This window comes from Colletotrichum higginsianum (genome assembly GCF_001672515.1).
Source record: "Colletotrichum higginsianum IMI 349063 chromosome 7 map unlocalized unitig_7, whole genome shotgun sequence".
NCBI lineage: Eukaryota > Fungi > Ascomycota > Sordariomycetes > Glomerellales > Glomerellaceae > Colletotrichum > Colletotrichum higginsianum.
This window is the reverse complement of record NW_017263917.1, coordinates 1,218,759-1,233,069: the sequence shown is the minus strand read 5'-3', so window position 1 is coordinate 1,233,069 and position 14,311 is coordinate 1,218,759. Positions and strand designations below refer to the sequence as shown.

General features: G+C 52.6%; 3 protein-coding genes across 3 annotated transcripts; 1 reads left to right on the top strand and 2 right to left on the bottom strand.

Moving 5' to 3' along the window:
- Positions 1–3,393: 3,393 nt before the first annotated feature.
- Positions 3,394–5,228, bottom strand: CH63R_10048 (TAM domain methyltransferase; the record flags this gene model as incomplete). The annotated part of the gene is made up of 9 exons (XM_018305022.1): positions 3,394–3,556; positions 3,614–4,033; positions 4,083–4,220; positions 4,278–4,315; positions 4,433–4,563; positions 4,776–4,866; positions 4,921–4,962; positions 5,026–5,085; positions 5,169–5,228. 9 exons carry the CDS (start codon positions 5,226–5,228, stop codon positions 3,394–3,396), a joined length of 1,143 nt encoding a protein of 380 aa, XP_018154446.1.
- A 4,424-nt stretch (positions 5,229–9,652) lies between these two features.
- CH63R_10047 (uncharacterized protein) lies at positions 9,653–10,555 on the top strand (the record flags this gene model as incomplete). The annotated part of the gene is made up of 1 exon (XM_018305021.1): positions 9,653–10,555. The coding sequence occupies one exon, from the start codon at positions 9,653–9,655 to the stop codon at positions 10,553–10,555; it is 903 nt and encodes a 300-aa protein (XP_018154445.1).
- A 1,000-nt stretch (positions 10,556–11,555) lies between these two features.
- Positions 11,556–13,548, bottom strand: CH63R_10046 (HSF-type DNA-binding protein; the record flags this gene model as incomplete). Its single annotated transcript, XM_018305020.1, has 5 exons — positions 11,556–12,376; positions 12,445–12,864; positions 12,920–12,987; positions 13,041–13,139; positions 13,202–13,548. The coding sequence occupies 5 exons, from the start codon at positions 13,546–13,548 to the stop codon at positions 11,556–11,558; spliced, it is 1,755 nt and encodes a 584-aa protein (XP_018154444.1).
- Positions 13,549–14,311: the final 763 nt, after the last annotated feature.

The window sequence follows — 14,311 nt, the reverse complement described above, 5'->3', positions numbered from 1 at the left end:
TGGAATCAGCATCCAACTCTCACACGAGTTGCCGATGACTCAAGAAGCGAAGGCTTCCTATCTACGCAGGCTGCTGCTGATGACTAAAACGTTGGCATGGTTTATCGTAAGCCCTTCATAGTTTTTAGTTGCCATCACACAAGGATTCTGGAACCAGCCCGCAGGATTGGTCTGCAGAGCACCTGTCCTATGAATCACACACTGTTGTTGTACCAATCATTCGGCAAACACTCACGTTAAGTATCGTGTGTTTCTTTCTGCTTTGGTGTTCCGAGAGTTGAGGTTTGATCAGCGGTCTTCGGGCCAGTCTTTGAAGTTCCGTCAGGGCGGTAATATGTGATGTGCAATTCAACGGCATGTTCGTCTTGTTTAGGCGTCACTTGGAGGCCTCTGACAGCGCATCTAGTTTATGGAACGCTCTGGAGCTTGGGCTTACAGCAGGGCAGACAAGGGCTCTCGTTCATCTTGATATGGGGGTATCGACAATTCTTAACCTTCTCGAAATTCATGCACTCCTTCCGTTACTCCACTGAGAGATTTTGAAGATGTTGCTAATTAGAAATATGCTTGGCATGTTCTGCCTCCAAACAACCCCATATTGAGGCAAACTTTTTAAGAAAACGACAGTCTGTTGCCTTGCGTGGCCACTGGATGCTGATCGCCGACACAGCTGAAACTGAATGGGCCAGTTCCTTGTGTTCGCCTCAAAGAGTCGCCTTCCTTTCGATGAAACAAGTCATCATGCTGAACAACTAAGACAGTCTAAATTCTCGTGTGTTGTCATTTTTTTGCATTTTCGGAGAGTATAACAGTAGGCTGCATGGCAAGGTCCCAATCAGAGCACCACATCTGGGCAGGTGTGCCCGGCTGTGTTGTCAAGGCAAAAGTTGCCTTGGGAAAGAAGGCAGAAGACGCGTCACTCAAGTCAGCTGCGCTTCACACCGCTGTTTCTACACCCGTTTTAAGGGGCGATAGGTAATAATGTGACGTTCACAGGCGATGCGCGTCGCCGGTAAGCACACCTCATGGTTTGCCTGGTCCATCCTGCAGGTCGCATGGCTCGTCCTCAAGAATGCTGGGCCGTCAATGAGTGACCGACTTTTAAACAGCGGCTCTCCCAAGGTTTTTCAGAAGGCGCAATATCTTACGTTCAAGCCTCAACGCCTCTCCTTACAGAACATGACGATCATGGCTGCAAGACGACCCGGCGATCATTGTCTTATCAGAAGCATCATTGTACCACTTTGCAAAGTGACCATATCGATATCATGCTGAACGACAAACGAACTTTCAAGAATCATTATGGGATGTAGCCTTTGCGAGCCACCCAAAACAACATCAGAGGCAGAGGACATGATTTCCTGCTTCAAGCTAGTTTCTGAGCCGTGGTTTCGTCGTTGACCTCAATGAGCTCACACACAATCCAAGTGACCGCAAGTCAAGACACGACCGTCATCGCCAGGCTGCAGTTCAAACAGTCCCAACGCTTCCCGGTAGTCTTAAGTGAGGGCGGGGGCGAAGATGTGGATTGCGGGACTGTGAACAAACACTGGACGCCGTTCACTGCAAATACCGTCAGTTGGCTGGAACGAAGCGGGTGATTTCTCATGGCTATCACCTTCCAAAAGCCAGGGCCTGAGACTCTTTCCTCAATAGGAGCAAACTTACATGCATTGTTCATGTAATAGGTCTTGACGTTATGTTGTATTGGTACTTCTGGCAAGCCAGAGCCCGTCTGCCACCCGCCACAACTGTGAATCTCCCATAGCTTACATGACTCTCAAGTCATGTTTGGACAAGTTCCGTCGAAAGCCTCATGTAGAAAAAACATCATACATGTCATTTGGAATCTCCTTGTTTCTAGTCCTGGTCCTTTGCCGTCGTCTACCTCACTCTCTGGAGGTAGGGTGAATGAAACGAAACAACCGAGGTCGAAACCTGATCCTTTCCCTGGTCGGAATGCCATCTGTTATCTTTTCTTATATCCCAGTATTAAAGAGTCCTCAGCTTCCAACATTATAGGCTACCTGCTGTCATAGCATTCTTGGCCGAGTCCATCGCTTTTGGCCTTGTTTGGCTTGCGGTGTTCCGGGGTCTGAGGGCCGGAGAAGAGTGGATGTTAGGCAGGAAACGCCACAGGAAAAGAAAGCACAGAACAATGAGTGACGACAATTCATGCAATTAAATAGGATGCGGAATGAGCAACTCCTGCGACAACGGCCATCACTGGCACCTTTCTCCCGCCTCCGGTCGACACAATAATCGCCCGCGCCCAATCCATCAACATTCCTCCGTCATACCTGTGAACCTCGCCGATATAACAAGTAGCGTTTTGATCAGAACGCCCTAAACCCGGAGCCTGGTTGCGTATAGACGGAGGTCCTGCGAGAGGGCCGTTCGAAGAGATCCCACGAAGTTGTGGAATCACAGCCATCATTCACAGAACGCATTTGGACGCTCGGAAATCCTGCTCCAGGGTAGTCTCAGGGCATCTCAAAAGTGCTACAAAGTGTCCGGTCGATCTGCGATGCGTCATATGTGAGCACCTTAACTAATTCCAGGCTTCAATAATTTTCAGACGCACTCGTAGATCATTTCGAAGCGAGCCAAAAGTCAATAGCGACGCGTTTCTGGCCTGGATGAAGTTCGGGTATGAACTCCTTGATCTTGTCAACTGCCTTATTCGTATCGACATTTCACAGGCAATATAGCTATGAGAGAAGTGCCACTACGCATTGACGACGTCCCTTTTCAACGTTAAATGGAGAAGGGGGACAGAGCGAACATGATAAACTAGTGAAAATATCACGAGTTCTGCAACAAACAACCTAGTAGTTTGGGCCGGGCTCGCAGTCACCATCGTCATTCCCTCGCCTTGTGTCAGTGTCCTGATTCATCGGCTCCACAACCTTTCCAATGCACAGAACACCAATCGCGTCTCACTACCTTCACCCATTCCAATGTTGTCAATTCAACATCCCTTCCAGGTCGAACTCAGGTCGTTTTCAGGTGTATGGGTGGAGATGGACACTCGTGCGAATGGTCACGGTTTCATCGAAAGGCTCTCGACTATCTACTTGATGGCCTCAACGGCTTGCCTGGAAACCCTGCAGGATATGCATGATTTGTGCGGGTGACGGTTTGGACAAAATCAGAATGCATTTGATGCTCTTCGTGTACGAAACTATTGATCTAAATGAGAACTTCTGCCAAACGACTCATAACATTTGTTGCCTCCATATGAAAAACATGCATGCCAGCCAGTCGGCATCTGGCAGTCCAGACATATCAGAGATACGGAGTCCTGGCATGGACTTATGTTGTTAGAAAGAAGAGTAACGACCTAACGCTCTCGGCGGGCTCTCTGCACAATTGAACATGCCCTGCAGTGTCTCAAGACTCATTCCCGGCTGGGGCAGGAGCAGGAGAAGGAGCAGTAGCAGGAGCAGAGGCTGGGGCTGGGGCTGGGGCTGGGGCTGGGGGAGGGGCAGTGGCAGTGGCAGCCGTCTCCTCGTCCTCATCCGTCTTCTCTGGCTTACGACCCCAGACGCCGTAACTGATGCATTGGTTAGTCAGATCGTCTCAACTAGAAGGGTTGTTGCTGGGAACTTACACATCATAGTACGCATGGACTCCTATCTTTCTTTGCTCATTCCTGACATGAGCGCAGAACACCCTTGTCTCTTCTGAGGTCCAACCCAGCACCCTAGTAAACAAACCCAGTGAGATCCCTTCGAGGCCGCTCATGGCAGATTCCAGACTCCAAAAGCCAAGTTCTCTTAGTTTCGGGTCCTTTGGCCACGGGTTGAAAGGCCATATTTTTTTCTTCTCTTCGACGTCCACGAAGCCAGCCTCTTCCAGCATCCGTTTGAAGCTGGCAGCGACCGTGATCGAGCAACCCATCTTCTCTGTACCCTCAATAAGCAGGTTTGTCCATTCCAAAGGTGCAAAGTCCGCTTTCATGGTCCCGTCTTGACACAACAGAGGAAACATGTTGTCTTGAATCTCAATGTAACCGCCAGGCTCAAGGTTTCTGAACTAGTTAACAAAGCGAACTTTGTGTCAGCGACGAACCTACTCACTCATAGGCCTTGGCAATCATATCTGGCCAACTGGCGAAGCTTCCGATCATGCATCTGATGAAGATGAAGTCAAAAGGTTCCTTCCAAGTCCATTCCTTCTCAACGTCGTCCACCTCGAAACTGCAGTTGGGAGGTACGCTACAGGCTTCTTGTTAGATGGCTCTACAGCAACTGAAACTAGAAGGAAGTACTGACAATTCAGGCTGAATAGGACTGAGGTCAACACCAAATACCTACTAGCAAGTCAGCTTCCCCAGCCGGCCTAAATTGCGATCAAAGTACAGACAATTGCTTCTGGATGCGCATCAGCTAGCAAAAAGTCAGCATATGAACAACTCGGCTTATGCAACTGGCTTGCCATAGTCCAGAGCCCAAATTCCTGTGCCGGTTCCAACGTCCAGAACCCTTTTGGCACCATCCTTTTTTGGGCTGATGGCAATGTTATCGTCCCAGGTCAAGATCCACAGATGATGGGTGATGTCTGAAATCATGTCAGCACCGATTGACAACCCGTCTCAAGAACACTTCTACCTAGTCGGTCTTGCTCTAACTGCAATATCCTGTCGCATTAGAAACAACTCGTTGACGTATGGACCATCAACGCACCTCATCATTAGGAAGAACGTATTCTGTCGCGCGATACAATAATATTAGCCTCTTAACACAAATTTCATTTCATGATTGATCGCTCACTTCCATCACTCATGCTATGATATGTGCGTCCATTCTCTCGTCGATAGTCAAGAATGCTGGATCGAAGAGATGCAAGAGAGTCGGTAGCGGACTACATGCTGTCAGTTCCAAAACCAAATAATGCTGAACAAAAAGTGCAACCAACAGAGTCACCGATCGAAGATGCACCATCATCAGTTTCAAAGTCCTGGTTTCAAAGTTAGTTTAAGAATACACGTTGATGAACAGACGGGATGAGACTGGAAGCTACCTCGGCTGCTGGCTGCTGGGCGTGATCGGCCATTCTTGCGACGTCGTGCGTGAGACAAGTCTTTTTCGAAAATCGAGATGAGTATGAGAGAACGAAGACAGATGGGAACAAAAAGACTCGAGGTGAGGGGGGATCGGGCTTACTATATGGAATTTGTGTCCTTCCTCAAAGAGAAAGCCCCTTGTTGTTGTCTCCATGCACATGCGTGGCAACCCCGCTTGTTTGTGTCTGTTGGTTCTTCCAATTGCACTCCAGGCAACATGATTGGTTTGTGTCGCTTTATCAACTCATGGCTGCATATGCGAGATGGGCGGAATCAACATTCGAGCATTTCCGGTTAGACAGGGTTGTCGCAACGGGCGATTCATCCCCGAGATCAGGTTTACCTGCGCATGCGCTGGGTGAGAGCCCATCGGGCCTGGAAATGAGAGGCAAGGCAAGGATCATGGGCGGAAAGTCTCCAAGCTTCGTTTGAGAATTCTCTCGTTCCCACTTCGGCCGGGATTAGAACCCGTCTGGAGTACGCAATTGGTAAACAATCCAACGATTGTGCCGTCCTCCTTCTCCTTTTACTTCTTGAGTGTCCGCCCCCAGTCAGTGTAATTCCAACGCCGTCAGTCGGAAAGGCACCCATGCAGTCAACTCGACTTACGCATTAGAGTACGCGTGGTGGGCCTTCTGCTTTCTCAACTCATCCCTCACCACACAACAGAAAACGAGCCCTTGTTAGTACTTCGAGGCCCAGAAGCGCCCGAACTCCACTCTTTGATTCTTCGCATACTTTTGCCACAGCTTGATTGGGTGTTCATAAGCTTGGCCAATCCATTCCCCATATGTAGGCTTGGAACCGAAGATACATGGGGGCGGTTGCGGTCAAGGAGGGTCTCGGCTACGAACCGATATGAATACTGTGAACAACCAACACGCCTTGTGTGAGAAGGCGGCGTAACCGCAACATAGAGGCATGCGATTTCAGTCAGATCCGCTGATCAAGTTTGCCGATTCTCTCGGATCTCGCTAAACACATCGTGCTTGGGGTTGCGACGAATTGCGGTGCAAGTAACGGACCCCAGACCCCAGACCCCAGGAGCTGAGAACAGTGGAATATTTCATTAATCCAATTGTCCAATGAATAATTTTCCGAAGCTTGTGGCATAGAAGCTATCCAGATCATGTCTCGTCGGAAACCCTCATAATGAGTGCTGGCCTCGAACGTTGTGAGCGTGCTGTGTTGTTGGAAGAACGTCGTCCAATTGAGTTTGGAAAGTGTTAGGGGGGAGCCTTGTAGCGTCTGGTGGGGATTGTCTCGGACGCTGCCGTCCTGTGGCAGGCGCACGCTGTGGCCTGTGCATTCAATGATGTGCCCCGCTCGATTCTCCCCTTGCACGCGCTGTCAGCCAGCGTTGCTATCCGTAATCTATCGAGGTACGAGATCATCTTCCTTGCGCCAACAAACACCCGCATTCATGTGCACATCGACAAGTTCGGAAACAAAGACTGTCTTTGAATGGGGTTGAGTATGGCCAGGTGCCTTGGCTAAGTAAGACAGAGAGACTGACCAGTGTTGAGAGGTTGTCTTTCGCGCCGCCGTGTGCGAGTCCAACATCTTCCATGAGCCGCAGGCGCAATTCGAGAGTGCCCCGTCTTTTTCTACAACTTCGTGTAAATGGACGGCGAATTCTGTTTCGTGTTACCAGCCCTCATGCATTGAAACTTCATGTGGACGACGGGGTCAGCATGACTTCCAACTCAAACTTCCCCGAGCTGTTAGTGCCGGTACACATATTGGGGGCTCGTTTGTTGCTGACCAAATCTTGGAGTCTAACATGAATATGGGCATTTCATTGAAGCCAATGGTTAGGAATGGCGAGTTGTTAGAAACGAAGAAAGACGAGATGCCCCAGAGGTGCTCGGTGTAGGATGGGTGATGGCACAGTGATTGATGTTGGGCGATCGACCTGCATCAGTGAAATCATTCATGGAGGAATCATTGGAAGACAACCTGATATAGACCGCCATGTTGTGAACCGTGATACCAGATCTCGTACATAGATAGATAGATACATACATACGGGTGTATCATATATAGATGAGCCGCTGTAGTACCCGAATCGCAAGATGGTGTTTAGGCACAAGGTAGCCTGCTAAGGTAGGACAGGTCAACCTCAATTCAAGGTCTTATCCAGATCTCATATTGAACAGGTCGTACGTAGCAGGTATGCGTCTCACAATACTCAATGACAGCCAGCGTGTAGAAAATCCTTAGGGACTGTCGTTCTTTCCGCACCCTCACGCTTGTTTCACGGCGGAACCGAGTGCACCATCAATCACGAAGACCAGCAACTAACTATCTGTCTATCACCCGAGTCCGGCAGCCATCACGAAGCTCACACATCAAAAGAAAAGAATGACTGCAGAACTTCGCCCAAAAATTCAAAAAGTTCAGTTCCTTAGCCTTTCGGCCAGCGGAACCTATGAAAATCGCATGAGATTCTTACCAACCTCAGGTGTAACGATGATGCGATTTTCAACCGGCAGTGAGGCTCGAACTCACTACCCGTGGCCGATCGGGTTTTCGGAAAACAAACACTTCGAGAAGCGCCTACTAAACCGCTCGGCCACGGGATGGGTGAAAGGAGGACCATTTTTTAGAGGGTATATAGGTATGGGCGGCCACTTTGGGATGGAAGGGGCGGGTTGGTGAGGGTGGTGCCTTCCTGCCCCGAGGCTTCCTTCCCTGAGGCTTCCTTCCGCTAGATTCTTTCCTGTTTGTGTCCCCAGAGTTTGGTGTCTAGCATGCGAGCTGTTTTTGTTTAGTTACGCACAAAAATCCCGCGCAAGATCCTTCCCAGGTATACCTTACACCCTAATGCGTGCGTTCTTGTCTAGTCTATGAGATCATCTGCAGGACGCCGCGTCCACGAACCAGCCGCAGTGTTCTACGGATAGGGAGTTGGGTATTACTACAAACAACCTGTTACATATAGAGATCATAGTAACAAAGGATGTGTGTAGCTACAGCACTCTGACTGATTCGCATGAGTTGATACGTCTCTTTTGAAATGCGAAAGCAAAGATAGAGTGACTATCTCTAGCTCTTCCTGATGCCGTGGCGCGTCGGGCACTCTGGATAGTCAAACACAGACCATTTCTAACTCGGGAATAACTGACAGTACTGACAAGCATTGGCATAGGCTTCTCGGTCATCGTCGTCCTTCAGATTGACTTCACCTCAACCCTGGTACCGACACCAGGCAACCGTCTCACCGCCCACACTGGGAGCTCCGCCCCCCCGTGCCATTACTTCTTAAGCCATTAGAGTTGCATTGTTCAGCAGGGCATACGAGTAAGTGCACTTGGCCGAGTGGTCTGAGTGCGGCTGCTCCTGTGTGGAAGCGATACCATATACGACTGCAGTAGCCTGGCTTCCCTCTGCAGCGAGATATATCGCAATAGTTTACCATTTTGCCATCTGAGTGAAGATGACGTTTTTATTCCATAGTCTCTACCATTTTCTTCTTCTCTTTTGCAACAATCCTGCTTTGGTTTCCATCTGTTTTGGCAGCTGGACGCGATACTGGACGAGACTGGATGTCAAGGTCCTCAATGTCAAGTGGTCGGGGGTTCACTGTTCGATTCCTGACTTGGGTATTCAATTTTTGCACTTCTCTACTCCTCGCTTTGTTTTCTCTCTCATAGTTGGGCGGCCAAGTAGGTGCAGCCTACTGAGGTTGGCTATTGCCGCAATGCTCTCGAGTATTCAGGAGTCAATTGCATGCCATTCTCTACCGCTACTTCTAGAGAACAAATCGCTAGGCCTGGAAAGACGAAGGAAATGGTCAGAAGAAGTGTATTGATTGCTTGCTGCCGCCAGTCCTTTACCTGGGTTGGTAGCTTGGGCGCAGTTGCAGCTGCTCATCTTCTCTTCCCATCGACGCTCTCATCCTTCATTCAGCATTGCCACGACATAAGGGGAACGGATCCCTAAACACGCCCTCACTGAGACAAATAAAACACTCATTCCCAGTTTGTCTCACGCAAACTCCTCCAAAACAAGTCTCTCACCCGAACCCCCAATCTCCCCGTCCGAAACACCCTCCCCTTCGGCCCGACACCGAAGCGGGGCCGATCAACCCGAATCCGTCACCCCCGCGCCCGCGCCCGCCTACCCATCACAATCCTGATGGTGGGGAGTCGATCCTTCAACTCCTGAATGTGGAGAAGGTCGCACCCGCGCCGCAGCGGGAGGATACACCACCCACGCCCCTGGCCGATCGCACGCAGCCGAAGACGCGCTAAGATAGCCCGACAAACCGCGGAAGGTGGTGGGAGCTTCCCGATAAGATGCCGTGCACGAGCCAGCCCCGATGCCCCAAAATTTTTATGTCTGGCAGTCAGTCAAGTCGCAGAGCTAGCTTCCTTCCCATTCGCATTCCCCCCCCCAAGTACGTCGATCGCAAAAAAGAAAGAAAGTTAGAGAATAGAGGCAGCGTCCGCAAAGTCTACACGATACTGGCCGCGCATACGAGCGAGTCACACCACACCTTTAACTTGACCCAAACCCGCCATTCCAAACTCCCAATCCGCCAACACCGAGTCGCAAAAAAGGGCACACATACACACAAGGATGGCGCCCAGCCGACCGTCCTCCGGGCCCGATGCCCCCAAGCTCCCCGCCTCGGCCGATTTCAATGCCCTCTACAACCGCATCTCCCTCGCCTCGGCGAAGCAAGCGACATTCCTCACGTCGATGCGCGCAAAATACCCATCCCTCGCGCGGTCAACCTCCGCCAAGACCCCGTCCACGGCCGCCGCCGCCCCGGCCGCCACGAACGGTGGAACCTTTTCTTCCCTTGGGAGACCGGAACCCGAACCTACGGCGGCGGCGGCGGCGGCACCCGCGGCCCCCTCGAAAACACCCCGCGACGACGCCGACCTCCGCTTCGAGAACCCGAACACGGGCCTCGGCTACGCCGCCCCGAAATCAGAACAGGCCGCCTCGGCCGCGACGCGCGACCTGAGCCGCCGCCTGCTGGGGAACAAACGAGGCCGCGCGGAAGACCCAAAGACCGCCGCCGCCGCCGCCCTCGCGAAGCGCAGGCTGCAGGACGAAGAGAGTGAGGAGGAGGAAGGAAGAAGCGGGGTGGGACGCAGCAAGAAGAGGAAGGTTCGACGGGAGAGTCCCGAGCCGGCGGGGCCAGAGCCGACGGCGGCGGCGGCGGCGGCGTCGGCGCCGGTGGTCGAAGTGACGGCAGAGAAGGCTGATGTGGAGATGCACGAGGGAGATGACGCGCCCGCCGAAGTTTCCCTTCCCGACGACGTACAAGGCACGACGAGGGCCGGCGCTGAGAGGCAAGACGCTTCCGGCTCGGTCGAGAATGTCGCCGTGCCGGCTGACCCTGCCGAGTCAGGAAGTCGACCCGATATGGGGGAGACCTCGAAGAAGAGACGGAAGAAGAACAGGAACAAGAAGAACAAGGCGGCTGCGGCGGCGGCAGCAGCAGGAGCCAGCGAGAGAGAAGACGAGTGAGGTATCATGCCCCCCACCCCCTGGTGTGTATACACAGAGAGCGGATGGATCACATCCGCAACGCAGGGACAAGGCCGTGCGTGCGTGGATCAATGTCCGAAGCGACTGGCTCCCTTGACCCGACGGGCCGGAACCTCATCTCACCAAGAACGTCGTCCTCATCCCTTGAAAGGATCGTAGGCGATGGTAAACGTCGCGCAACAGATATCATGCCGGGGTTTACTGTGACAACACTCACTCACCACTTGCCATATTGTACATATACACTAAACCCAGCCAAGGCTTCGGAAACATCTGCCCTCAGGCCATTTGCAAGCCACGCATGTCTGTAATTTGTAGCCAAGCACCATACCGGTTAGATAGGAATACGCTTCAAACAACCCCATTCCTCTCGCATCCAAAATGCATTTATGACCAACACAATAACAACACCGTATGGACAGTTTTGGGTAAAATCTGACAAACCCCGCCCGCCTAATGTCCGTTGGGTATCCCCTCTCCATAACGTACAGTGTGTCTCCATCCGGGAGGGGATAGTGTGAGCGGATTCGCGATCCGTGCTTGCTGAATTTCCAAGTCGCCTTGGTGACGCTGGAGTACTAGGGTCGATGGCGGATTGAATACTTTCCTTCACGAAAGCCAGCCTTCCATGCAATGAAATGATGCGTGAATTCGAAAACAGTGTTGAGCTTTTGGTAAAGAACCCAGATGGCCCGTCCTGATGAATAGGCGACTGAACAGTGAGATGATCGCATTAAATAGTGGCCGTTGGCTTCGTGTATGTTTCGGTCTCGCTCTTGTCATTCGGTCGTGGTGAGGTATCCGTGCTAATCATCTGTTGACCGGAGCCCGCCCCAAACCCCTTTTTTCTTCTATACAGATAAGGAAATGACTCCGATAACATCGGATCTTTTGTCACAAGAATGTACAGGCACAACTTTGGCGGGCGTGTCGTGTATTGAGCTAAAGCAGCTACACGAGCACGAGGTCATTGCCCTGCTCACTGTATCCGCTTGCGCTTCCGGTCATCGTCGCCCCGAGGGTCCTCATCTTCATCGTCACGCTCGGCCGTGTCGGTCGGATTGAGAATGTGCGCCATGCTGCCGCGGCGGGTGGGGGGTCCTGAGCTATCTCTAATGGCCAAGTTCTTGTTGTCCCGGTTGGCAGAGTTCCACGACCAGTTGCCAAAAGCGTCAGCCCCGCCGCCGCTACCGTTCGAGAAGGGAACGCCTGGGGGCGTCGTGGGCCTCGACATGGGCCGCGAATGAGACGCGTTCTGCAGAGAATAAGTAGAAAGAGACTCCCTGATGCGCTGATCTTCCGGGGCATGCCGACTTGGCGACGATGGCCATGGTCCCGAAGGGGGCCCGGACGGAGGGCCCGAAGCGAACGGTGGCGGGGCACTCGGTTGCCAGCCGTGTGCACGAATATCGGCAGATGTGTGGCGTCTTGCGAGACTTCCAGGAGGCGGCTCGACTTGAGCCAAGGGATGTGGTCCAGGGGGTGGTGGTGGTGGCGCCCCTCGCAAGGGAGAAGAAGCCTGGGGCGCTGTGCCACCTCCGATTGAGCCATATGGCCGTCGCGTGCTGACGGAAAGGTTCGAGGGCACGGGAGGCCGGTAGAAATTCTGCCCCCTCGGCTGAGGGACTGCAAGGTTTGCACTCCGCCTGGGGTCATCTTGGGGTAACTGTCGAGGCGAAACAGGTGCATTCTCGACATTGGAAAAGTAAGCTCGGCTGTTTGCGAATGGCGATTCCTGGGGGTCGTCGATCGTCCGAAGCATGTCTGCCTGCCTTGCCATTTCTCCCTGCAAGTTCAGAACTGATTTGGTGTTTGTTAGCCTCTTCTCTCCCCTAAAGCTGACGTGGCCGGCATAGTTCAAAACTCACCATCTCGGTGTACTGGATGGTCAGGACTAGGTACTAAGCTGAGAACCGTCCTTGAAAGTTCTTGGTTGAACTGAAGGAGTCTCGACATGGTTTCCATGACTGCCTGTTGCTTGATGTGCATGTAGTGAGCGTTCTCCTCGCTCCTCTGCAATCGCATGCTGAGGTCGTATAGAGTATGTTCGAGCCCAGACATTCGCGGATCAGAACCATCGTTGGGGGGCGGCATCGGTTCCGCGGGTGTCCCGGGCTGTGACGGGCTTGGCTTGGCGTTTGGGTATTCGCGATGGACGAGAGCGTGTCGGGAAGCGCGGCGTTTGATTTCGCGAAGACCAACTAGGTCGCCTCTCTTGAAGTTGCCATTTCCATGTTTAAATTCCCACAAGGCAGTCTCGGGACTTGTGGTGTGGAAGACATCGCTCACTGTTTCCTCAAGTTAGTCCTTGATGAATGTATCCAGCGCGTATAGTGATCCAACCTTTGTGAAATCCGTACATGTTTAGTTGCCGGACGAAGGACGATATGTTGGTATGTTTGAAGTATTGCCTGTCAACTGTGAGCAGTTGATTGGGGGCAGATTGGCCTGTGATGCTACGCACGCAAGTACTTTGGAGAAATCGGCTGTCGGAGACATGACGAAGCTCTCGGCGCTCGCCGACCACGAAATTAGATGCTGGATGCTGGGGTCCTCAAGCATGCTACGCAGAGTTAGCCATCTTGTCGTCGTCGCAGGCCATTGGCTTCCTATACTGCATCGTACCTGTACAGTTTGTGAATGAAGGCCGTCTGCACGATCTTTGGTTGGTGAACGGCAGCGGCAGCGGCGGCGGGCGCAGCAGGCATAGTGAGCGAGTTGTTGGCGGAGTGTTCAATGGGCGAGGTATTCTTAGACGCGCCGTTGGCGCCTGGATCGTTGCTCTTACTCGAGGGCGAAGTGCTACTTGGATTGGCGGGGGAGGTGATCTCCATAGGGTCGCCGGGAGACGGAGCTGACATTTGGATGGACGGGGTCGGTGTCGGGATTGGCACGATTCGGTTCGACGTCAAATCGGCATGACCGTCGGTATGCAGAGGAGCTCTCTGCGGACTCTCAGTCACTGTGGCCATCCCCTCTTGTGCGGCGCAAGAGCATATGTTAGCTCTCGAGACACGAGCGCAGAAGAACTTGGAAAGGGAATGCGGGCCGATGGACGACAGGGAAGATGGAAAATCCAAGCCAGGGCGGGCAGCAGGCGTGGCAATAAAGGTGTTTGGGCAGAGGGGGTTGAGCGACTTGTCTCACCTCATGACTTCGCAGAAAAAGATGGGAGCTTGTCGTCGTGTGCGAGAAACGGCGGACGAGAAGAAGAAGGGTTGTTGTAGCGCTGGGTAAAGAATTAGAGCTTCGGCCTGGTCGAGGGCGATGCTGCGATGGCCGAGGCGTGCAAAAACTAGTGGGTACGTGGCACAGGAGGATGGTTGATGTCAAAGTTGGCGAAGGGGACGGCGATGGTCTATGGTCGATTGGCAAGGCAGGGCGGCAGAAGTTGGTGGTGAAGGGAAGGAGGCGGTTGGGGATTGAGAACGCGTCCAGGCGTCGTGGGGATTCGCCAGGTAAAGAGTGGGTAGGTCTTTGTTCCAGCTGCTGGCAAACTCGTAGCTTCCGAGTAAGTGCCAATCGGGATGGGATGGTTCAGCTGAGCTGAGATTTGGGGGGGGGGGACTTGTTTTGAAGTGGACAAGCAGGCCGGGTGTCGTCGTGCAAAAGGCGGGCGACAACACTCTGGGACTCCAGGTACCGAGGTGGATAGGAAGAGAGTAGGGAGGGGAAAGGAGAGGGAGAGAGCAATGTGTGGGACGCAAGTGAGATGGAAGTGTCGAAGTTCTAGAG